Consider the following 23,647-nt stretch of genomic DNA (forward strand, 5'->3'; position numbering starts at 1 on the left):
TAGCAGCACAACGGCTATGAACGAACATTTGAAAAGAAAACCCCCGACAGCGTTCTTGCCATCACCATCAACTAGTCAATCGTCCGCGTGAGTATACGTTGTCATCATTACACAAAATCATGAATGTGTCATTTGTATCTGCGTTGTAAATTCATAAACTAAAACACTGTTTCGCTCTGAGAGGCGCGTTTGGCGTGCCTGTTCAGTGTTTACAAAGACGCGCTCCTCTTTAACGCTAACGTTGATTAGTTGTGCAAATACCTTTTACAATATTAACAGTTACATATACTATGTACAAACGAACAATTAACTTTCACTTTAATCATACTATCATTGTTGTGTTATTAAGCAAAATAAGCAATACTTTTGCTTTTGTTGAAATGTTTACACTGTTACAGAATATTTCGTTTTGCACTTTTTTGTATTGAATGTTTATCTTTATTTTTGCACATTTTAAAGCAAAATAAGCAATACTTTTACTTTAGAAATGCTTATACTATTGCAGAATATTAAGATTTGCACTGGATGTTTACTTTTATATTTGCACATTAAAAAGCAAATAAGCTACTTTTAATTTTGTTAAATGTTGAAAGTTTTAAATGTTTACATTGTTACAGAATATTTTGTCATGTTGTTGTCAATGTTGACTGAGTGGCCATACTTTTTTTTTTGTAAAAAAAAGTCATGCCTTTTGAAAAAACTGGCCTACATTTATTTTTTCATCTTCATTTTAAATAAAAAAATAATCGGTAAAAGGAAAAATAATCTATAGATTAATCGAAAAAATAATCTATAGATTAACCGATTAATCGAAAAAATAATCTATAGATTAATCGATAGAAAAATAATCGTTAGCTGCAGCCTTAATATATACATACATTGATATATACAGTATATAATTTATATGTATTTATTTTGCCGTTTTTGTTTACATGTTAAAGGTGTTTTAATGAATATACATGCATGTTTAACATATAGATTCCTTTCTTTCATGAAGACAAGAATATAAGTTGGTGTATTACCTGATTCTGATGACTTGCATTGATTGTAATCAGACAGTAGTGATGATAACGTCCACATTTTCAAATGGAGGAGAAAAAAAAGTCTTCCTTTCTGTCTAATACCACATGAAAGTGGTTGGTTTTTGGCATCTTATTTGTCCAGCTTCCATATTCGTTTTTTATACACTTTACAAGAAATACATTGGCGGCCAACTCCGTAGCTTGCTAGCTTGTTTGCGCTGGCTTTCGGAGACTCTTGTTTTGAAAGCGCAGGTGCGATGGAGCGGCACTTTTATTGTGAAGACAGGAACTGTGCAGTCAGTCTTTAGGCTTTTGACGGGATGTACGGTTGAAATAAAAAATTATCTTTTTTCCTTCACACTTTTGATTGATTGATTGAAACTTTTATTAGTAGATTGCACAGTACAGTACGTATTTCGTACAATTGACCACTAAATGGTAACACCCCAATAAGTTTTTCAACTTGTTTAAGTCAGGCCATGTGACCGCCTGGCTCTGTTTGATTGGTTCAACGTCACCAGTGACTGCATCTGATTGGTGGAACGGAGTGAACGTCACCAGTGACTGTATTTGTTGAAATGCAGGCACTATAAAGGTCTGTCCGACAGACCAAAACAAACAAAGCGTGCATTAACAGATCAATAAAAATTAGTAGCGAGTAGCGAGCTGACTGTAGATAAAAGTAGCGGAGTAAAAGTAGCGTTTCTTCTCTATGAATATACTCAAGTAAAAGTAAAAGTATGTTGCATTAAAACTACTCTTAGAAGTACAATTTATCCAAAAAGTTACTCAAGTAGATGTAACGGAGTAAATGTAGCGCGCTACTACCCACCTCTGGTTAAAACATGCTTTTAGTAAGCCCTACTGGGAACACATCAATATGTGTATCTGTAGCTTTGACGCTAATGAGATGTGTTTACCCCCAACATGTTTTGTGGGGTGCTTTATCCACTTTTGACATGTACACTGTAACATACCTGCCAACTACTCCGGTTTTCCCGTAATTAGTACGGTTTTCATCAACCTATTCCGGGTTACGGTTGCAGTGATAAAAAATGTTTTTTCATTAATTAAATTTTTTTTTTTTTTTTAAAGTTTTATTCACGAAATCGCGTAACAACAATGCCAATCGACACTGCTTCCCGTAACTTCCTATCGAGCCATTCCGAATGCCATGCGCAAGGCTATTTATAGCACCGCTGCCAAGCACGAGGCACCAGTTGCCATTGTTTCCAAACGAGCGAACGATCATGGAATCAGCCGGAGAAAAATCGCAAACGAGTCTTAAACCGAAAAGAAAACTGCAGTCATTCCGTGAAGAATATTCAAAAGCCTATCCGGGAATAATTATCCGTTCCAAAAAGGGTGAAAACTACGCGAATTGCACCTTGTGCAGACAAGATTTTTCGATCGGACACGGAGGAATTAGCCATGTAAAAGACCACGTTGGGACAAAAAAACACAAGTCTAATGCCGTTGCTAGCGATACAAGTGGAAAACTTTCAACGTTTTTCGGATTTTAGCCACAAAAAGGTAATGACACCAATGTTATCTATTGGAATTGTTTAGTACTGTTATACTGTTAAAAGTGTTTATACTATTTATGCTTTCAAGTCCAAGTTGAAGAAATCTTGTTAAATGTTGACAGCATAACTACCAAAATACAGAAGTATGTCCTTAATATTTTTGCAGTGCTATTTCTGTTGAAAAGTTCAAATGATTACATTAGAGATGTGATGTGCCACTTTTCAAGTGTCTGATGGCTTCAATTAATTTTCATTCATTTTTCATATTTTGAATTTATTGAAAGGCTTACAAAAAACTACATTTGAATTGTAATTCCATGCTATTGACAGGACTATTAATTTTAATGAAGTTAGCTTACCATGTTTACAGTATGATAATTGTGATAGAAATGTGAATTTTAGGCACAGAATATTTTTTACAATTGAACAAGGCAGTAGATTATACAAGCTTGGACAGAAAGTTAATAATGACACCAATTTTTTTTTTAATGGAATTGTTTAGTACTGTTTTACCATTTGTTTACTGTAAAAAGTGTTTATACTTTCAATGAACAAATTGAAGTCTTGTGAAAGGTTGACAGGATAACTGGCATTAACTGTCAAAATAATTTCAAACTATTGAAGTTAGCTTACAGAATAAACATGTCAATCAACCCATATGATTTTTGCTGTAATATTTTTGTTTAGAAAAGTCACTGTGACTGATAGAAAAGTGATGGTTTTAGCAACATTTTAACCTGTCTGAATGCTAATAATCATTTTGCGTCGGGGGGGGCGAAGCCTGAACCCCCCACCAGGACTTTGTCCTGGACCTACCGGGCTGGACCCTGGCTACTAGGTTTTTCTGATTTCAAAAGTTGGCAGGTATGCTGTAACTCTAGATGCCATAAGTCGCATACAACAACGTAACATTAGGGAGCGTCCTCAAATGGTAGCAACACCAGCATAAGCTATGTGAGTCTATTGGATGAGCGAAGACTAAACACACTCACAGCTCCCACAGTGAATAGTTGGAAGGCTTTAAAGAAAAAAAAAAATATATATATATTTACAAAGCTATTCTCTTTCATGTGCTCTCCTAGCTAGAATCGGGTCAGTGGTCGTCTTGAAAAAAAACAAAGTTTGTCTTGCAGAAGTCGAGCAACCGAGATGATAGATTTTTCTCATTTGTTTTGCTGTTGCATCATTTAAATGTCAGCTCGGCTTTAAAAGAGGAGCTGATAAGAAGTAACAACACTTGATTTAGATTGCATGTTGAGTTGATTTTGGAATTAAAAAGCATTGTGGGAAATATTCTGTACATGTTTGCTTTGGCAGGATCACCTTTTTTCCTTGCTGTGTTGTCCCCACCATAATAATCTTTCCAAATGATTATCTGCATGTTCTCCTAATATCCCCGGCTTCCCTTTTTCCTCCATTTTCTTCAGGACAATGCCCTCGTTTGGGGGAGGGGTTTGCTAATGGCCACAACTGTGAGTGCTCATTTATTCTGTTTCCTTACAGCATTTGTCCTTGGCATCGTCTAACAGCTGCTGTCACACTCGCTAACAATGGAACTGATCATTTCTGTCTTTGACGATCAGGCAGCTTTCTGATCAATATAATCTTGTGGTGCAGAAATTAGAGCAGGGTTGTCCAAAGTGTGCAGCCAGCATCTCATTTTCCAACACATTCTAGAAATACTATTAAATAAAATAAAATAAAGTGGAATAAAAGAGCAAATAACGGATGGATCAGATGTTGATCTAGAACAGGGGTGTCAAATGTAAGGCCCGCGGGTCGTATTAGGCCCACAAACAGGTTTAATCCGGCCCGCATGATGAGTTTAAGTATAAAAAATAAGCTGCATTCTTTAAATAAAAGAAACTGCGGTTCTAAATGTGTCCACTGGATGTCGCAGTAGCAATTCAGGTGTAACCAGAGGTGGGTAGAGTAGCCAGAAATTGTACTCAAGTAAGAGTACTGTTACTTTAGAGATTTATTACTCAAGTAAAAGTAAGGAGTAGTCACCCAAATATTTACTTGAGTAAAAGTAAAAAGTATGTTGTAAAAAAACTACTCAAGTACTGAGTAACTGATGAGTAACATACACACACATATCATATATATATATATATATATATATATATATATATATATATATATATATATATATATATATACATACACACACACACATATATACATATATATATATATATATACACATATATATATATATATATATATATATATATATATATATATATATATATATATATATATACATACATTGATATATACAGTATATAATTTATATTTATTTTTTTTGCCGTTTTTGTTTACATGTTAAATGTGTTTTAATGAATATACATGCATGTTTAACATATAGATTCCTTTCTTTCATGAAGACAAGAATATAAGTTGGTGTATTACCTGATTCTGATGACTTGCATTGATTGGAATCAGACAGTAGTGATGACAAACGTCCACGTTTTCAAATGGAGGAGAAAAAAGTTCCTCCTTTCTGTCTAATACCACATGAAAGTGGTTGGTTTTTGGCATCTTATATGTCCAGCTTCCATATTCGATTTTATACACTTTACAAGAAATACATTGGCGGCAAACTCCGTAGCTTGCTAGCTTGTTTGCGCAGGCTTTCGGAGACTCTTATTTTGAAAGCGCAGGCGCGATGTAGCGGCACTTTTATTGTGAAGACAGGAACTGTGCAGTCAGTCTTTAGGCTTTTGACGGGAAGTACGGTTGAAATAAAAAAGGGTCTTTTTTCCTTCACACTTTTGATTGATTGATTGAAACTTTTATTAGTAGATTGCACAGTACAGTACATATTCCGTACGATTGACCACTAAATGGTAACACCCCAATAAGTTTTTCAACTTGTTTAAGTCAGGTCATGTGACCGCCTGGCTCTGTTTGATTGGTCCAACGTCACCAGTGACTGCATCTGATTGGTGGAACGGAGTGAACGTCACCAGTGACTGTATTTGTTGAAACGCAGGCACTATGAAGGTCTGTCTGACAGACCAAAACAAACAAAGCGTGCATTAACAGATCGATCAAAATTAGTAGCGAGTAGCGAGCTGAATGTAGATAAAAGTAGCGGAGTAAAAGTAGCGTTTCTTCTCTATAAATATACTCAAGTAAAAGTAAAAGTATGTTGCATTAAAACTACTCTTAGAAGTACAATTTATCCCAAAAGTTACTCAAGTAGATGTAACGGAGTAAATGTAGCGCGTTACTACCCACCTCTGGGTGTAACCCACGTCACACATGATACTGTTTTAAAGTTGACGTGTCAGCTGACTTTGGCGCCCTCTGGGTTGGCTGCCGCTACTCCAATTAGCGCATGTGCAAGCAGTCAGCTGCTCCTGTTGTTGCTGGCAGCAGATGGCGGCAGACTGATGCAGTATCGACGCACGATAACTTTTTTTCCATTATCTACTCAATGAATAAAATAACTAAACAGTAAGATGCAAAGACTTAAGTCAACATGATCGTCATCTTTGTAGTTGGAGTTCCATGCAGCGCTCGCAATTGGTTGACGGTGGGATGCGCACCCTGAACTCCATTGTAAAAATGTGTTTCGACATTTGTTTTATTTTATGCTTAAATCTACCACGTTCACATTGGTTACGTTTGTAGTTATGCTACCTTGATTTCAGCTATGGTGTCATTTTGACAATTGTTTTGTTTATATTATAATTGTGATAATTGAGTGATGATAAATAGAGATGTCCGATAATATCGACCTATTATCGGCCGATAAATGCTTTAAAATTTAATATCGGAAATTATCGGTATCGTTTTTTTTTTATTATTGGTATCGTTTTATTTAATTTATTTATTTATTTATTTTTTATTAAATCAACATAAATAACACAAGATACACTTACAATTAGTGCACCAACCCAAAAAACCTCCCTCCCCCATTCACACTCATTCACACAAAAGGGTTGTTTCTTTCTGTTATTAATATTGTGGTTCCTACATTATATATCAATATATATCAATACAGTCTGCAAGGGATACAGTCCGTAAGCACACATGATTGTGCGTGCTGCTGCTCCACTAATAGTACTAACCTTTAACACTTAATTTGACTCATTTTCATTCATTACTAATTTCTATGTACCGGTAACTGTTTTTATATTGTTTTGCTTTATTTTTTATTCAAGAAAATGTTTTTAATTTATTTATCTTATTTTATTTTATTAATTTTTTTAAAAAGGACTTTATCTTCACCATACCTGGTTGTCCAAATTAGGCATAATCATGTGTTGATTCCACGACTGTATATATCGATATCGGTTGATATCGGTATCGGTAATTAAGATTTGGACAATATCGGAATATCGGATATCGGCAAAAAGCCATTATCGGACATCCCTAATGATAAATTGTGTTGTGGCAGTTGCGGATGTTACCAATGCGGCGGTTTAAGTTGCTTTTCCAAACCATATCTTTAATGGTGAACTGCCACCATGAGATTGCTAAACAGGAAGTGCTTCAACTTTGATAGCTTTGTAAATACACTTGAGACAACGTCTAAGTTCATTGAGTTCTTCATAGTGTTTTTGAAACTGCACCATTTTTTTCCTAAGAATTGTCAACTAACTTGAAGAGTTTTGCTCAGAGGATTATTTATGTGCACATGTTCACAATGTCCATCCATCCATCCATCTTCTTCCGCTTATCCGAGTTTGGGTCGCGGGGGCAGCAGCTTAAGCAGGGAAGCCCAGACTTCCCTCTCCCCAGCCACTTCGTCCAGCTCTTCCTGTGGGACCCCGAGGCGTTCCCAGGCCAGCCGGGAGACATAGTCTTCCCAACGTGTCCTGGGTCTTCCCCGCGGCCTCCTACCGGTCGGACGTGCCCTAAACACCTCCCTAGGGAGGCGTTCGGGTGGCATCCTGACCAGATGCCCGAACCACCTCATCTGGCTCCTCTCCATGTGGAGGAGCAGCGGCTTTACTTTGAGCTCCTCCCGGATGACAGAGCTTCTCACCCTATCTCTAAGGGAGAGCCCCGCCACCCGGCGGAGGAAACTCATTTCGGCCGCTTGTACCCGTGATCTTGTCCTTTCGGTCATAACCCAAAGCTCATGACCATAGGTGAGGATGGGAACGTATTTTTGTCAATCTATGAAATGTAGATCTAAGTGAGACCTACATAGAGGTTTTTGTTTCATGTCTCTCCAACCTTCCCAGTGGGAGTTACAGGCAGTTTTGTCATTTTTTTCTTCCGAGGAGCAGTTTTTTCTGCGTTTTATTCAAAAATTGCGCTAGAGCGCAATTTTGAGATTTGGGGTTAGGTTTTTTTATTAGATCGCAATTTTTGCCAGTCCTGATGTGTGTGTTCAGTTCGGTGAGTTTTGAAGCATGTTAAGGGGGTCAAATTACAGCTCAAAGTGACTGTTTTTAGTAAATTCTTGTCTTGAAGGGGGAATTGCCAACTTCCTGTTGATTTTTGCCCGAGCAAATTAATTAATGAAAAGTAGGGCTAAGTGAGCCCTACATAGAGGTTTTTGTTTCATGTCTCTACAACATTCGTACTGGGAGTTATAAGCAGTTTTCTTTCTAGGGGGCGCTAGAGCGCAATTTTGAGTTTTGGGGTTCGTTTTTTTTATTAAAAGACAAATTTCGCAGGTCCTGATGTGTGGGTCAAATATGGTGAGTTTTGAAGCATGTTAAGTGGGTCAAATTAGTGCTCAAAGAGGCGGCGAAATAATAATAAAACCTTAGAAAAACAATAGGTCCTTATGTCCCATTGCAAAAGGACTCCCGTTGGGATTCCTTTTACAATGGGCCATGCGGGCCCTAATAAAAATGTTGAGTTTGAGTTTATTTCGAACATGCAAGCATACAACTTGATACATCAGAATTTCCAGTTTCTCTTTTCAACATGTTTGAAAAGGAGTAGGAAGAAGCAGAGCTTATTTAATCCTTCCCCCTTTTCTTTTACATAACAGTTGCTGAAACTTTTGTTGTACTCCATAAGTAATCACAATAAAAATAAATAAATAATACTCGGTGAAGTAAGTTACATTTCATATGGTGAGATGAGTAAGATTATCTTGAAAATGTTTACATTGTATTTTCGATAAGTCATACAAATATCACTAATTATCGATATCGCTTCAGTTCATTTATTTAATTCATAAAAATCAAGCAAAGGAAGAAAAATAATGAATAAAGCAATCAACATACTAGGGATGTCCCGATCCAGGTTTTTGCACTTCCGATCCGATACCGATATTGTTTTTGCATTTCCGATCCGATACCGAAACTGACCGATACTGGCCTATCCGAGCATGTATTAAAGTTATTTAGCCTACTTAGTTGTCAGAATCATGTTGAAAAGGGTTTTAGTACTCTTGATAACAACTAGCCAGCTGAATTAGGGGAGTTTGAATAATACACAATGGTTGGTAACAAGAAACTGACCTGTTTATTCAAGGATAAACACAAAATAGACACAATTATACATGACAAACAGAAATGGCATCATTGAACTAGGGCTGGGCGATATGGCCTTTTTTTAATATTGCGATATTTTAAGGCCATATTGCGATACACGATATATATCTCCATATTTTGCCTTAGCCTTGAATGAACACTTGATGCATATAATCACAGCAGTATGATGATTCTATGTGTTTTGATTGATTGATTGAGACTTTTATTAGTAGGTTGCACAGTGAAGTACATATTCCGTACAATTGACCACTAAATGGTAACACCCCAATAAGTTTTTACACTTGTTTAAGTCGGGGTCCACTTAAATTGATTCATGATACAGATATATACCGTATTTTCCGCACCATAAGGCGCCCTGGGTTATAAGCCGCGCCTTCAGTGAACGGCATATTTCAAAACTTTGTCCACCTATAAGCCGCCCCGTGTTATAAGCCGCATCTAACTGCGCTAAAGGAATGTCAAAAAAACAGTCAGATAGGTCAGTCAAACTTTAATAATATATTAAAAACCAGCGTGATGTGGGCGCGCATGGAGTCGTATATCAACATGGACGGAGCTGCGTGAAAAAAGCCACCCGGCCTCTTCGCGTAAACTTACCTTAACCACTCGCTCATCTTTTCTTCATCCATCCATCCTTTCGAGTTAGCTTTTATGATGACGCCGGCTGGAAAGGTCTCTTTTGGCAAGGTCTTCCTTTTGAATATCACCATGGGTGGAAGTTTCTGGCCATTAGCATGGCAAGCTAGAACCACAGTGAAGGATGACTTCTCATTCCCTGTGGTGCGAATATTCACCGTACGTGCTCCCGTTGTATCCACAGTGCGGTTCACAGGAATATCAAAAGTCAGTGGAACCTCGTCCATGTTGATAATGTTCTCTGGCCGGATCTTTTTTTCAGCTATCTTGTTTTTACAATATGCACAGAAAGTAGCCAGCTTTTCTTGAAAGTCTTTAGGCAGTTGCTGTGAAATAGTAATCCGTGTGCGGATGGAGAGATTGCGTCTTTTCATGAACCGGATCCCTGTCGCTTAGTAGGAGCCATTTTGTGGTCTTTACAGATGTAAACACACAAAGGAAATGAAACGTAATATCCGCGCGCTTCTTCTTCTTCTACGCGGGCGGGTGGTTGCTTACAGTAGAAGAAGAAGCGCTTCCTGTTCTATGGGGGCGGGTGCTTACCTTGGCGGTTGCTTGCGTAGAAGAAGAAGCACTTCCTCTTCTACGGGGAAAAAAGATGGCGGCTGTTTACCGTAGTTGCGAGACCGAAACTTTATGAAAATGAATCTTAATATTAATCCATATATAAAGCGCACCGGGTTATAAGGCGCACTGTCAGCTTTTGAGAAAATTTGTGGTTTTTAGGTGCGCCTTATAGTGCGGAAAATACGGTACTATCAGATATATACTATCATCATAATACAGTCATCACACAAGATAATCACATTGAATTATTTACATTATTTATAATCCAGGGTGTGGCGGGTAAGTGTCAAAAAGACAGCCAAAAGAGTTTGATATGAGAATAAATCTAAAGTTAAAATATAGGGTAGAAATGCACCCATTTGCAGGAAATGTAGTCTTGATTTTCAAAATGTTCTTTCAAGGCTTGCATGTCTACATTAAAACATTCTTCTTCATACTGCATTAATATATGCTACTTTTAAACTTTCATGCAGAGAAGGAAATCACAACTAAAAAAATCACAAATTTTTTCATACGTTGTTGATGTGGAAAGTTTTGCCTCGGCATTTTGATGGTGTGGACGTGTGGCACCGAATGGAGATAAGCGTCTCGACAGACGTTACAATATTTGAACAATGATGACGAAAACTGTTGTCTCTGTCGTGTCCGTGTGTCGAAAATTGTTGCGCTTATTTTTTTTTTTTGGATTTTGTGCGTGGCATAAATTTGCCGTGCGCAGAGGACGCTTGAGCAGGCGCGCACCTTAGCGGCTGCGCTAGCATCACAGCTAACGTTAGCCATGCCGCTACCTCGCTCTCTGCTGGGAGAGGACGTATACGTATGTGACGTATGACGTGACAGTATGTGACGTGTGTAAGAAGGTGCGCTCGCTGTCTGTGAGAGGGAGACACAGGAAAGAGTGAGAAGAGCCTGTCGTGTAATGCCAGCAGCTAAAAGCAACTGCGTGAGAATTGTGGATGTGTTGAAGGTGTGCTGGAAAATGCGGAACGGAAATTACGGAGCAGCAGAAAAGTGGAATGTATTATTTAAATCGGTGCGTTGGAAAACACGGACCGAAGTTTTTTTTTTAAACTGGATCTGGATCGGCATTTTCCCATGCCTTGCCGATACGCAATTTTTGGCAAATATCGGCAGCCGATCCGATCCAAATATCGGATCGGGACATCCCTACAACATAACATTCATTTATGAATGGAAAAGAGCAGAAATAAGTTAAAATCTTACAATATCTGCCCCCTACACTGCAAAAAGTGAAATCTAAGTAAGATGAAATATGTCAAATAAGGGTGATATTTGCTTATTTTCTGTCTGATAAGATATTAATTCTTCTCACTAAGCAGATTTTATGTTAGTGTTTTACTTGTTGTAAGTGTTTTGGTCCTAAATGATCTCAGTAAGATATTACAGCTTGTTGCTGAGATTTGATGAGCTATATTGAGTAAAACATGCTTGAAACTAGAATATCAAGTGTTGCAAAGCTGTGTCATCAACACTCACAAGTATAAAACTACTTTTTTAAAGTCATCATTTCTTATTTCAAGCATGAAATAAATAAAAAAATCATGACTTTGACACAATTGTGTCTCATAATCAAAACAGATGACAGCTAAAATGACTTTGCTGTTTTATTGTCAATGAAAAAATAGAAAATACTTACTCGTATAGTAGTACAGTTGTTATTAGTGAGAATATACTTATTTTAAGGTATTTTTGGGTTCATTGAGGTTACCACTGGACAAAAGTATTGGGACACCTACACTGGCCAAAAGTATTGGGACACTTAGGACTACAACTGGACAAAAGTATTGGGACACTTAGGACTAGAACTGGACAAAAGTATTGGGACACTTAGGACTACAACTGGACAAAAGTATTGGGACACTTAGGACTAGAACTGGACAGAAGTATTGGGACACTTCGGACTAAACTTAGACAAAAGTATTGGGACACTTAGGACTACCACTTGACAAAAGTATTGGGACACTTACACTGGCCAAAAGTATTGGGACGCTTACACTGGACAAAAGTATTGGGACACTTAGGACTACCACTTGACAAAAGTATTGGGACACTTACACTGGCCAAAAGTATTGGGACGCTTACACTGGACAAAAGTATTGGGACACTTAGGACTACAACTGGACAAAAGTATTGGGACACTTAGGACTACCACTGGACAAAAGTATTGTGACACTTACACTGGCCAAAAGTATTGGGACACTTAGGACTACAACTTGACAAAAGTATTGGGACACATAGGACTACAACTGGACAAAAGTATTGGGACACTTAGGACTACCACTGGACAAAAGTATTGGGACACCTACACTGGCCAAAAGTATTGGGACACTTAGGACTATAACTGGACAAAAGTATTGGGACACTTAGGACTACCACTTGACAAAAGTATTGGGACACTTACACTGGCCAAAAGTATTGGGACGCTTACACTGGACAAAAGTATTGGGACACTTAGGACTACAACTGGACAAAAGTATTGGGACACTTAGGACTACCACTGGACAAAAGTATTGGGACACTTACACTGGCCAAAAGTATTGGGACACTTAGGACTACAACTGGACAAAAGTATTGGGACACTTAGGACTACCACTGGACAAAAGTATTGGGACGCTTACACTGGACAAAAGTATTGGGACACTTAGGACTACAACTGGACAAAAGTATTGGGACACTTAGGACGACCACTGGACAAAAGTATTGGGACACTTACACTGGCCAAAAGTATTGGGACACTTAGGACTACCACTGGACAAAAGTATTGGGACACCTACACTGGCCAAAAGTATTGGGACACTTAGGACTACAACTGGACAAAAGTATTGGGACACTTAGGACTAGAACTGGACAAAAGTATTGGGACACTTCGGACTAAACGTAGACAAAAGTATTGGGACACTTAGGACTACCACTTGACAAAAGTATTGGGACACTTACACTGGCCAAAAGTATTGGGACGCTTACACTGGACAAAAGTATTGGGACACTTCGGACTAAACGTAGACAAAAGTATTGGGACACTTAGGACTACCACTTGACAAAAGTATTGGGACACTTACACTGGCCAAAAGTATTGGGACACCTACACTGGCCAAAAGTATTGGGACACTTAGGACTACCACTTGACAAAAGTATTTGGACACTTACATTGGCCAAAAGTATTGGGACACTTAGGACTACAACTTGACAAAAGTATTGGGACACTTAGGACTACAACTGGACAAAAGTATTGGGACACTTAGGACTACCACTGGACAAAAGTATTGGGACGCTTACACTGGACAAAAGTATTGGGAGACTTAGGACTACAACTGGACAAAAGTATTGGGACACTTAGGACTACCACTGGACAAAAGTATTGGGACACTTACACTGGCCAAAAGTATTGGGACACTTAGGACTACAACTTGACAAAAGTATTGGGACACTTAGGACTAGAACTGGACAAAAGTATTGGGACGCTTACACTGGACAAAAGTATTGGGACACTTAGGACTACAACTGGACAAAAGTATTGGGACACTTAGGACTACCACTGGACAAAAGTATTGGGACACTTACACTGGCCAAAAGTATTGGGACACTTAGGACTACAACTTGACAAAAGTATTGGGACACTTACACTGGCCAAAAGTATTGGGACACTTACACTGGACAAAAGTATTGGGACACTTAGGACTACAACTGGACAAAAGTATTGGGACACTTAGGACTAAATAAATGATAAATGGGTTGTACTTGTATAGCGCTTTTCTACCTTCAAGGTACTCAAAGCGCTTTGACACTACTTCCACATTTACCCATTCACACACACATTCACACACTGATGGAGGGAGCTGCCATGCAAGGCGCTAACCAGCACCCATCAGGAGCAAGGGTGAAGTGTCTTGCTCAGGACACAACGGACATGACGAGGTTGGTACTAGGTGGGGATTGAACCAGGGACCCTCGGGTCGCGCACGGCCACTTTTTCACTGCGCCACGCCGTCCCTACCACTGGACAAAAGTATTGGGACACCTACACTGGCCAAAAGTATTGGGACACTCAGGACTACAACTTGACAAAAGTATTGGGACACTTAGGACTAGTTTTACTTGTTTTGGAAAGTCTTGACAAGCCAAATGTTCTTGTTCTATTGTCAGATCATTTTGCTTAATTCAAGTAAAATACCCCTCATTTTTGTAATTTTTTTCTTGTTTTTGAACACTGACGTTTTGCAGTGTATTATTAGGAAATAATATAAAACACTATTATCGTGCTAGTTTTCCGCCCTAAAAAATGTAAAAGTATCAAAAATAGCCATTTTAGGGCTTTATGATGGGGGTCTTGGAGTGTAACCACTGCGACCTACTGTCTATGCTTCTTGCAGTATTTGCTTCTTCTTTTGTCCTCACGCCAGTTCTCCCCCCTCCATCTTGTACCGGTGTAGTTAGTGGGTTAGTTGCAGCAAACTGGGCACGGCCGCCCCAGGCCCAGTTTACAGGTAAAAGCCAGTAAATTAGAATATTTAGAAAAACTTGATTTATTTCAGTAATTGCATTCAAAAGGTGTAACTTGTACATTATATTTATTCATTGCACACAGACTGATGCATTCAAATGTTTATTTCATTTAATTTTGATGATTTGAAGTGGCAACAAATGAAAATCCCAAATTCCGTGTGTCACAAAATTAGAATATTACTTAAGGCTAATACAAAAAAGGGATTTTTAGAAATGTTGGCCAACTGAAAAGTATGAAAATGAAAAATATGAGCATGTACAATACTCAATACTTGGTTGGAGCTCCTTTTGCCTCAATTACTGCGTTAATGCGGCGTGGCATGGAGTCGATGAGTTTCTGGCACTGCTCAGGTGTTATGAGAGCCCAGGTTGCTCTGATAGTGGCCTTCAACTCTGCGTTTTTGGGTCTGGCATTCTGCATCTTCCTTTTCACAATACCCCACAGATTTTCTATGGGGCTAAGGTCAGGGGAGTTGGCGGGCCAATTTAGAACAGAAATGCCATGGTCCGTAAACCAGGCACGGGTAGATTTTGCGCTGTGTGCAGGCGCCAAGTCCTGTTGGAACTTGAAATCTCCATCTCCATAGAGCAGGTCAGCAGCAGGAAGCATGAAGTGCTCTAAAACTTGCTGGTAGACGGCTGCGTTGACCCTGGATCTCAGGAAACAGAGTGGACCGACACCAGCAGATGACATGGCACCCCAAACCATCACTGATGGTGGAAACTTTACACTAGACTTCAGGCAACGTGGATCCTGTGCCTCTCCTGTCTTCCTCCAGACTCTGGGACCTCGATTTCCAAAGGAAATGCAAAATTTGCATGGTTGGGTGATGGTTTTGGGGTGCCATGTCATCTGCTGGTGTCGGTCCACTCTGTTTCCTGAGATCCAGGGTCAACGCAGCCGTCTACCAGCAAGTTTTAGAGCACTTCATGCTTCCTGCTGCTGACCTGCTCTATGGAGATGGAGATTTCAAGTTCCAACAGGACTTGGCGCCTGCACACAGCGCAAAATCTACCCGTGCCTGGTTTATGGACCATGGTATTTCTGTTCTAAATTGGCCCGCCAACTCCCCTGACCATAGCCCCATAGAAAATCTGTGGGGTATTGTGAAAAGGAAGATGCAGAATGCCAGACCCAAAAACGCAGAAGAGTTGAAGGCCACTATCAGAGCAACCTGGGCTCTCATAACACCTGAGCAGTGCCAGAAACTCATCGACTCCATGCCACGCCGCATTAACGCAGTAATTGAGGCAAAAGGAGCTCCAACCAAGTATTGAGTATTGTACATGCTCATATTTTTCATTTTCATACTTTTCAGTTGGCCAACATTTCTAAAAATCCCTTTTTTGTATTAGCCTTAAGTAATATTCTAATTTTGTGACACACGGAATTTGGGATTTTCATTTGTTGCCACTTCAAATCATCAAAATTAAATGAAATAAACATTTGAATGCATCAGTCTGTGTGCAATGAATAAATATAATGTACAAGTTACACCTTTTGAATGCAATTACTGAAATAAATCAAGTTTTTCTAAATATTCTAATTTACTGGCTTTTACCTGTATTTCAGCTCTTTATCAGGGCTGCTGCCCACGTGTGAGCCAGCCCATCCATCAGCAGCTCGCCTCCTTTTGCTCGGCCAGCAGTTGGAGGACCGAGAGAGAGAAAATGAAGGAAAAGAGGCTGAAGGGAATTGTGGTGTGCCGTGGAGGTGTGCGTCCCGGTGGGATCAGCAAACTAGCGGAGGGGGGATGTTAGTTTGGGGGCAATTAAAGCAGCTGACATGCACACTGTGGCGATGTGCTAATGTGGGCTGACAGCAGGGACAGTTGAATAAGGAGTGGTCTGTGTGTCGTTAGCGGCGGCGGTGGGGGGTCCGAGGAAGAAGAGATGTATGGCGCTAATGAAACAGGTGCCACTCCCCTCTTAAGTGCCAGAGTCATTGAGAGATTAGCAGCATGTTTCTCCATCTTGAAGCCAAATGGGGGAGAGCTTTGACTTTTTGTCTTGGCGAGGGACACTTCATCTCTGCAGTGTGCGTGACCCTTAAGAACCCCCATTGGGGCTCAGTGTCCCTTCACCCCAGGTGGTGGGCGGATGTCAGTGGGCTGGACGGGGACTTAGGTGAGCTTAAGGAGTGTAATTATGTCCTTTTTTCTACGGCATTGTAGCACCGCTCAAGCAGTGTTCATTTAGTTGACTATTCATTTTCATCTTGGCTAACCTTTTGGGATAGGTTGATTGGCAACACTAAATGGTCCCTAGTGTGGGAATGTTGTCTTATCTGTGTTGGCCCTGTGATGAGGTGGCGACTTGTCCAGGGTATACCCCGCCTTCCGTCCGATTGCAGTTGAGATAGGCTCCAGCACCCCCCGCGACCCCGAAAGGGATAAGCGGTAGAAAATGGATGGCTGGATGAAATGAGACCGTACCTACCGTATTTTTCGGACTCATACTTGCCAACCTTGAGACCTCCGATTTCGGGGGGAGGGGGTGGGCGTGGTCGGGGTGGGAGGGGGCGTGGTTGGGGGCGTGGCTGAAAGGGGAGGAGTATATTTACAGCTAGAATTCACCAAGTCAAGTATTTCATATATATATATATATAATATATATATAAATATATATAAAACAAATACTTGACGTTCAGTGAATTCTAGCTATATATATATATATATATTTATTTTATTATATGTATATATATATATATATATATATATATATACATATATATATATATATATATATATATATATATATATATATATATATAAAATAAATACTTGAATTTCAGTGTTCATTTATTTACACATATACACACACATACCACTCATCTACTCATTGTTGAGTTAAGGGTTGAATTGTCCATCCTTGTTCTATTCTCTGTCACTATTTTTCGAACCATGCTGAACTCTGATGATGCATTGATGTGTGACACGCACAAAAGTGCTTTCATCAAATGCACTAGATGGCAGTATTGTCCTGTTTAAGAGTGTCACAACATTGCTGTTTACGGCAGACCATCACAACATTGCTGTTTACGGCAGACCAACTGCTTTACGGTATATAAAAACGTGACTGCTGTTGTTGTGTGTTGTTGCGGCGCTGGGAGGACGTTAATGAAACTGCCTAACAATAAACCCACATAAGAAACCAAGAACTCGCCCTCCATCATTCTACAGTTATAACGTGATTGGGCAGGTATGGAACAATATAAAGAACGTCTACAGTAAAGCAGTCCGTCTGCCGTAAACAGCAATGTTGTGACACTCTTAAACAGGACAATACTGCCATCTAGTGCATTTGATGAAAGCACTTTTGTGCGTGCCACACAGCAATGCATCATCAGAGAGGGTGTTCAGTATGGTTAGAAAGATAGTGACAGAGAATAGAACAAGGATGGACAATTCAACCCTTAACTCAACAATGAGTAGATGAGTGTTATGTGTGTGTATATGTGTAAATAAATGAACACTGAAATTCAAGTATTTATTTTGTATATATATATATATATATATATATAGCTAGAATTCACTGCAAGTCAATTATTTGTTATATGTATATATATATATATATATATATATATATATATATATATATATATATATATATATATATCCATCCATCCATCCATCCATCCATTTTCTACCGCTTATTCCCTTCGGGGTCGCGGGGATATATATATATATATATATATATATATATATATATATATATATATATATATATATATATATATATATATATATATATGTATGAAATACTTGACTTGGTGAATTCTAGCTGTAAATATACTCCTCCCCTCTTAACCACGCCCCCAACCACGCCCGCGCCCCCAACCACGCCCCCCGCACCCACCCCCCACCTCCCGAAATTGGAGGTCTCAAGGTTGGCAAGTATGGGTTATTTTCTGGCTCATTTAAAAATCAATAAACCTGCATCAGCGATTAAAATGTATCTTATGTGGTACTGTCAAAATTGAAATTGCGAAAAACATACTAAACGTGAAAAAATAAAGAAATAAAATATTTGAACTCACAATTTGTAGCGCCCATTCGACGGCGTGTAAGCCAGTGGTACCGCTCGTAGTTGTGTGGAAATGGTGAGCATTTTCCCCATTCCATCGCCGAAATGAAAAGGATTTTTAAGTGCGCCTTATAGTCCGAAGAATACGCTATATAAGCGTTTGCATATACAAACACGTGCACAAAAGTGTTAAAAAATCAAACTTGGGCTGTGTATTTTACACTGGAGAGATGGAATGTTACATACTGCTCATTAGTCGATCAGATTTGTCTTTGCAGTTTTAGAATATAAAGAAATAAAATAAAGACCCTTGTTAGAAAGATAGTGACAGAGAATAGAACAAGGATGGACAATTCAACCCTTAACTCAACAATGAGTAGATGAGTGGTATGTGTGTGTATATGTGTAAATAAATGAACACTGAAATTCAAGTATTTCTTTTATATATATATATATATATATATATATATATATATATATATATATATATATATATATATATATATATATATATATATATATATATATATATATATAGCTAGAATTCACTGAAAGTCAATTATTTGTTATATATATATAGCTTAGCTCGAAACAGCTTTGTGCCGCTGTGTCTCCTCTTGGATACACTTGAAGTAAATAACACTGGGCCAGGGGTCGGCAACCTTTACCAGTCAAAGAGCCATTTTGACCAGTTTCACAAATTTTCGAAATTTTAAATGAAATAACACTGTATACAAAGTTTTTATTTTTGCTTTGTGTTATGTATAAACCAGGGGTCTCAGACACGATGCCCACACCTTTATATGGAATTTTTAAGCTGGTGCGGTGCGCGGGTTTTAAATGAATAGCGCTTGTCAGCGTCATGCGTGCCGTGATGGTACAACATTTAGCGCCCACTATAACCAGCGTGCCTGATCAGCCACATGTTGTATGGGGCTTCCGCTTGCTCACGTAGGTGACAGCAAGCATACTTGCTCAACAACCACACAGGTTACACTGACGGTGGCGGTATAAAAAAAAAACTTTAACACTCTTATTAATAATGCGCCACACTGTGAACCCACACCAAACAAGAATGACAAACACATTTCGGGAGAACATCTCCACCGTAACACAACATAAACACAACAGGACAAATACCCAGAATCCCATGCAGCCCTAACTCTTCCGGGATACATTATACACCCCCGCTACCAAACCCCGCCCACCTCAACCGACGCACAGGGGGGGGGGTTTGCTGGTAGCAGGGGTGTATAATGTAGCCCGGAAGAGTCAGGGCTGCATGGGATTCTGGGTGTTTGTTCTGTTGTGTTTATGTTGTGTTAAGGTGCAGATGTTCTCCCGAAATGTGTTTGTCATTAGGGCCCGCATGGCCCATTGCATAAGGACTCTCACAGGGAGTCCTTATGCAATGGGACATAAGGACCTATTGAATTTGTAAGGTTTTATTCTTTCTTTATTCTTCTTCCGCCGCCTCTTTGAGCACTAATTTGACCCACTTAACATGCTTCAAAACTCACCATATTTGACCCACACACCAGGACCTGCGAAAATTGTCTTTTAATAAAAAAAACGAACCCCAAAACTCAAAATTGCGCTCTAGCGCCCCCTAGAAAAAAAAAACTAGACTGCCTGTAACTCCCACTAGGAAGGTCGGAGAGACATGAAACAAAAACCTCTATGTAGGTTTGACTTAGACCTAGTTTTCATAATTGTATATCCTCGGGCAAAAATCAACAGGAACTTGGCTATTCCCCCTTCAAGACAAAAAAGTACTAAAAACAGTCACTTTTGCCTTTTTGAGCTGTAATTTGACCCCCTTAACACGCTTCAAAACTCACCAAACTGAACGCACACATCAGGACTGGCAAAAATTGTGATCTAATAAAAAAACCTAACCCCAAATTTAAAAATTGCGCTCTAGAGCAATTTTTGAATAAAACGGAGAAAAAACTGCTCCTCAGAAGAAAAAAATGACAAAACTGCCTGTAACTCCCACTGGGAAGGTCGGAGAGACAAACAAAATCCTCTCCGTAGGTCTCACTTAGACCTACATTTCATAAATTGACAACCCCCAGCAAAAATCTACAAGAAGCTTGCTATTCCCCCTTCAACACAACATTTTTGTAAAAACCGGTCACCTTTCTTCAAACATTATCTCCTCTGAGCGTGTTTGTTGTTTCGGCTTCAAACTAACACAGGAGAGAGATTGAACCCTTTTGATTAAAAGTTATCGAAAGAGTTTTAGTACCGGCTCCGGTTTTGATTTTATGACCCTTCAAAGAGCCGCTGCGCTGATGTTGCTGTTTTTTCAAGAAGGCTGCTTAAAAGCAGGAAGCACCAGCGTGCCCACACAATGCAGACAAGGTAGGTACACTAAACAAAAGTATTGGGACAATTCGGACTAAAAGTAGACAAAAGTATTGGGACACTTAGGACTAGCACCTGCCAAATATGCGGGCCCGACCAATGCTGCTTGCAGCTTTAATTCTTGTTTGGTTTTGGTTCAAAGTGTGGCGCATTATTAGTAAGAGTGTTAAAGTTGTTTTATATGGTCACCGTCAGTGTAACCTGTGTGGCTGTTGACCAAGTATGCCTTGCTGTCACGTGTGCAAGCAGAAGATGTATATTGTATAACAAGTGTAGGGCTGGCACGCTGTTAATACAGATTGTAGAGGGTAGAGATGCGCGGTTTGCGGGCACAACCGCGGAGTCCGCGGATTATCCGCGGATCGGGCGGATGAAATAAAAAAAAATTAGATTTTATCCGCGGGTCGGGTCGGGCGGTTGAAATAAAAACAAATTAGATTTTAAATAGATTCAGGCGGGTGGCAGTTAAACCAATTGGTAAATATATATACATAGTTAAATGTTGTTACCCACATACGAAAAACGAGCAGGCACCTGCAGCATATGCCACAACAGAAGAAAAAGAAAAGAAAAGAGATGGACACTTTTACGGAGCGGAGAAGGGACGCCTCGCCGGGGTCCGGGACCGAGGCCCCTTCCCCCGAGAGGGCCCCACCGGGAGCCGTAGCTGAGGCGATCCGCGAGAAGGGCCCGACGCACGTCCAGGGTCACCACCGCGCCCACCGCACCGACACCCCGCCTCGTCCGCCTTCGCCGCGGCCGGCGTCACGCGCAGCAGATAAGCAGCTTACCTGCCCGCCACCCCCGTGGCCGGGGACTCGTAACAGGGGTCACTCCGCGCACTCCGCCCGCGCAGCTTACCTGCCCGCCACCCCTGTTGCCGGGGGCGCGTAACAGGGGTCACTCCGCGCGCAGTGCGCTCACGAAAGGGGTGGGGCTCACCCTGGTTGATATAGACAGCAGCTAGGACGGTGGCCATGGAAGTCGGAACCCGCTAAGGAGTGTGTAACAACCCACCTGCCGAATCAACTAGCCCTGAAAATGGATGGCGCTGGAGCGTCGGGCCCATACCCGGCCGTCGCCGGCAGCGAGACGCGCTTGGAGGTGCGCTCAGCGCGGCTCCCATATGATTGCGCACCGGTGTGCGTCTGGGTCGTGACAGCGTGGCACGCGAATGTCTGTGCTGCATTGGATCAGTCTCCTTTCTTTAACAGGCAAAAGCTTTATAACCTCACTAATGCCTTGCATCGTCTATATTAGATATATAACAACGGGCGGGTGCAGTTCTGATCAAATGTTACATCGGGTGGATGGCGGATGGTTGACGACTTTCTGATGCGGTTGCGGATGAAATAATTGCCTATCCGCGCATCTCTAGTAGAGGGTGCCAAATGTTGTACCATCATGGCACGTCCATATTATAGCTGTAAGGGTGAAAATCGGAAGTCTCACGGGAAAATTGGGGGGTTCAGCAAGTAAGCTGCTGAGCCGCATCAGAGTGATCAAAGAGCCGCATGCGGCTCCGGAGCCGCGGGTTGCCGACCCCTGCACTAGGCCCTCATTCTCCTATTGTTCTTTGCGTTGAATACTTTGTGGTTTTTGTATTGCCATAGAAACCTCACTCAGGCTTCAGGAGTGTAACTCCAGACCCGACTAATGGGCCGCGTGCTGCACGGGAAAGTGGCACAGTCAAACGCAACTTCTGCACACGTCACGTGGCGCCGATCACACGCGCACAAACCCCCCTTTTACACAATTGTGTGTCAGCACGGGACGCACAATAGCGGATGTTCCTTTTGTGTGCGCGGAGGTTGCTCATGTGAAGGCAATAAAGTGCACATGTGCTCGTAAATACTTTTGCGGAGAAGCTGCATCTTGTTCGCATCCGCTGTCTGAGGTGGCGTGTGTGGGCGTGTTGTGTGTGCGTGTTTGAGTGCGCATTTTTTGGCCTAGGAGGATGTGAGGTCATTGTGGTTTTGTTGCCTGCGGTTTAAAAGCGAGTCCAATGAAAACGGCGAGCACGGCCACACAACCAGTCTGCGCTGTGAGTAATTGTTGCAGTGCTTGTTAGCGCTACATCTCCACACAATATGGATTGTTGTATTGTACTCCAACATAAATAGCACTGTATCGGCACGCTACACCGGGGTGGTACAGGGCTTGAATGGCGCGGTCTGTTGGTGGTTAGAGACGGAAAAGAACATTAAATTCTAACAAAGCTGGCCTTCGTCTGGTGTCGGAAAAGTCGTGAATCCGTGGCACACACATCCTCGTCAAAGATGGCCCACTTTAGCGTGTGTGTGTGTGTGTGTGTGTGTGTGTGTGTGTGTGTGTGTGTGTGTGTGTGTGTGTGTGTGTGTGTGTGTGTGTGTGTGTGTGTGTGTGTGTGTGTGTGTGTGTGTGTGTGTGTGTGTGTGTGTGTGTGTGTGTGTGTGTGCGCAACCAGGTTATGATTAAAAAACCTAAACTCCCTTTAAAGGGGAACTGCACTTTTTTTTGGAAT

General features: G+C 40.6%; 1 protein-coding gene across 4 annotated transcripts in view; it reads left to right on the forward strand.

The window, feature by feature from the left end:
- The window catches only part of tle2a (TLE family member 2, transcriptional corepressor a), a 168,429-nt gene that overhangs the window by 11,925 nt on the left and 132,857 nt on the right, over nucleotides 1-23,647 (forward strand). For 3 of the 4 annotated variants that reach the window (XM_061976257.2, XM_072914588.1, XM_072914589.1), the window contains exon 2: nucleotides 3,976-4,020. The exons of the other annotated variant lie outside the window; for it this stretch is intronic. In XM_061976257.2, coding sequence (XP_061832241.1) covers nucleotides 3,976-4,020 — 45 coding nt within the window. The remainder of the gene's footprint in view (nucleotides 1-3,975; nucleotides 4,021-23,647) is intronic. 4 annotated transcript variants of the gene reach the window in all.

The sequence above is a fragment of the Nerophis lumbriciformis genome, linkage group LG14, assembly GCF_033978685.3.
Source record: "Nerophis lumbriciformis linkage group LG14, RoL_Nlum_v2.1, whole genome shotgun sequence".
Taxonomy (NCBI): domain Eukaryota; kingdom Metazoa; phylum Chordata; class Actinopteri; order Syngnathiformes; family Syngnathidae; genus Nerophis; species Nerophis lumbriciformis.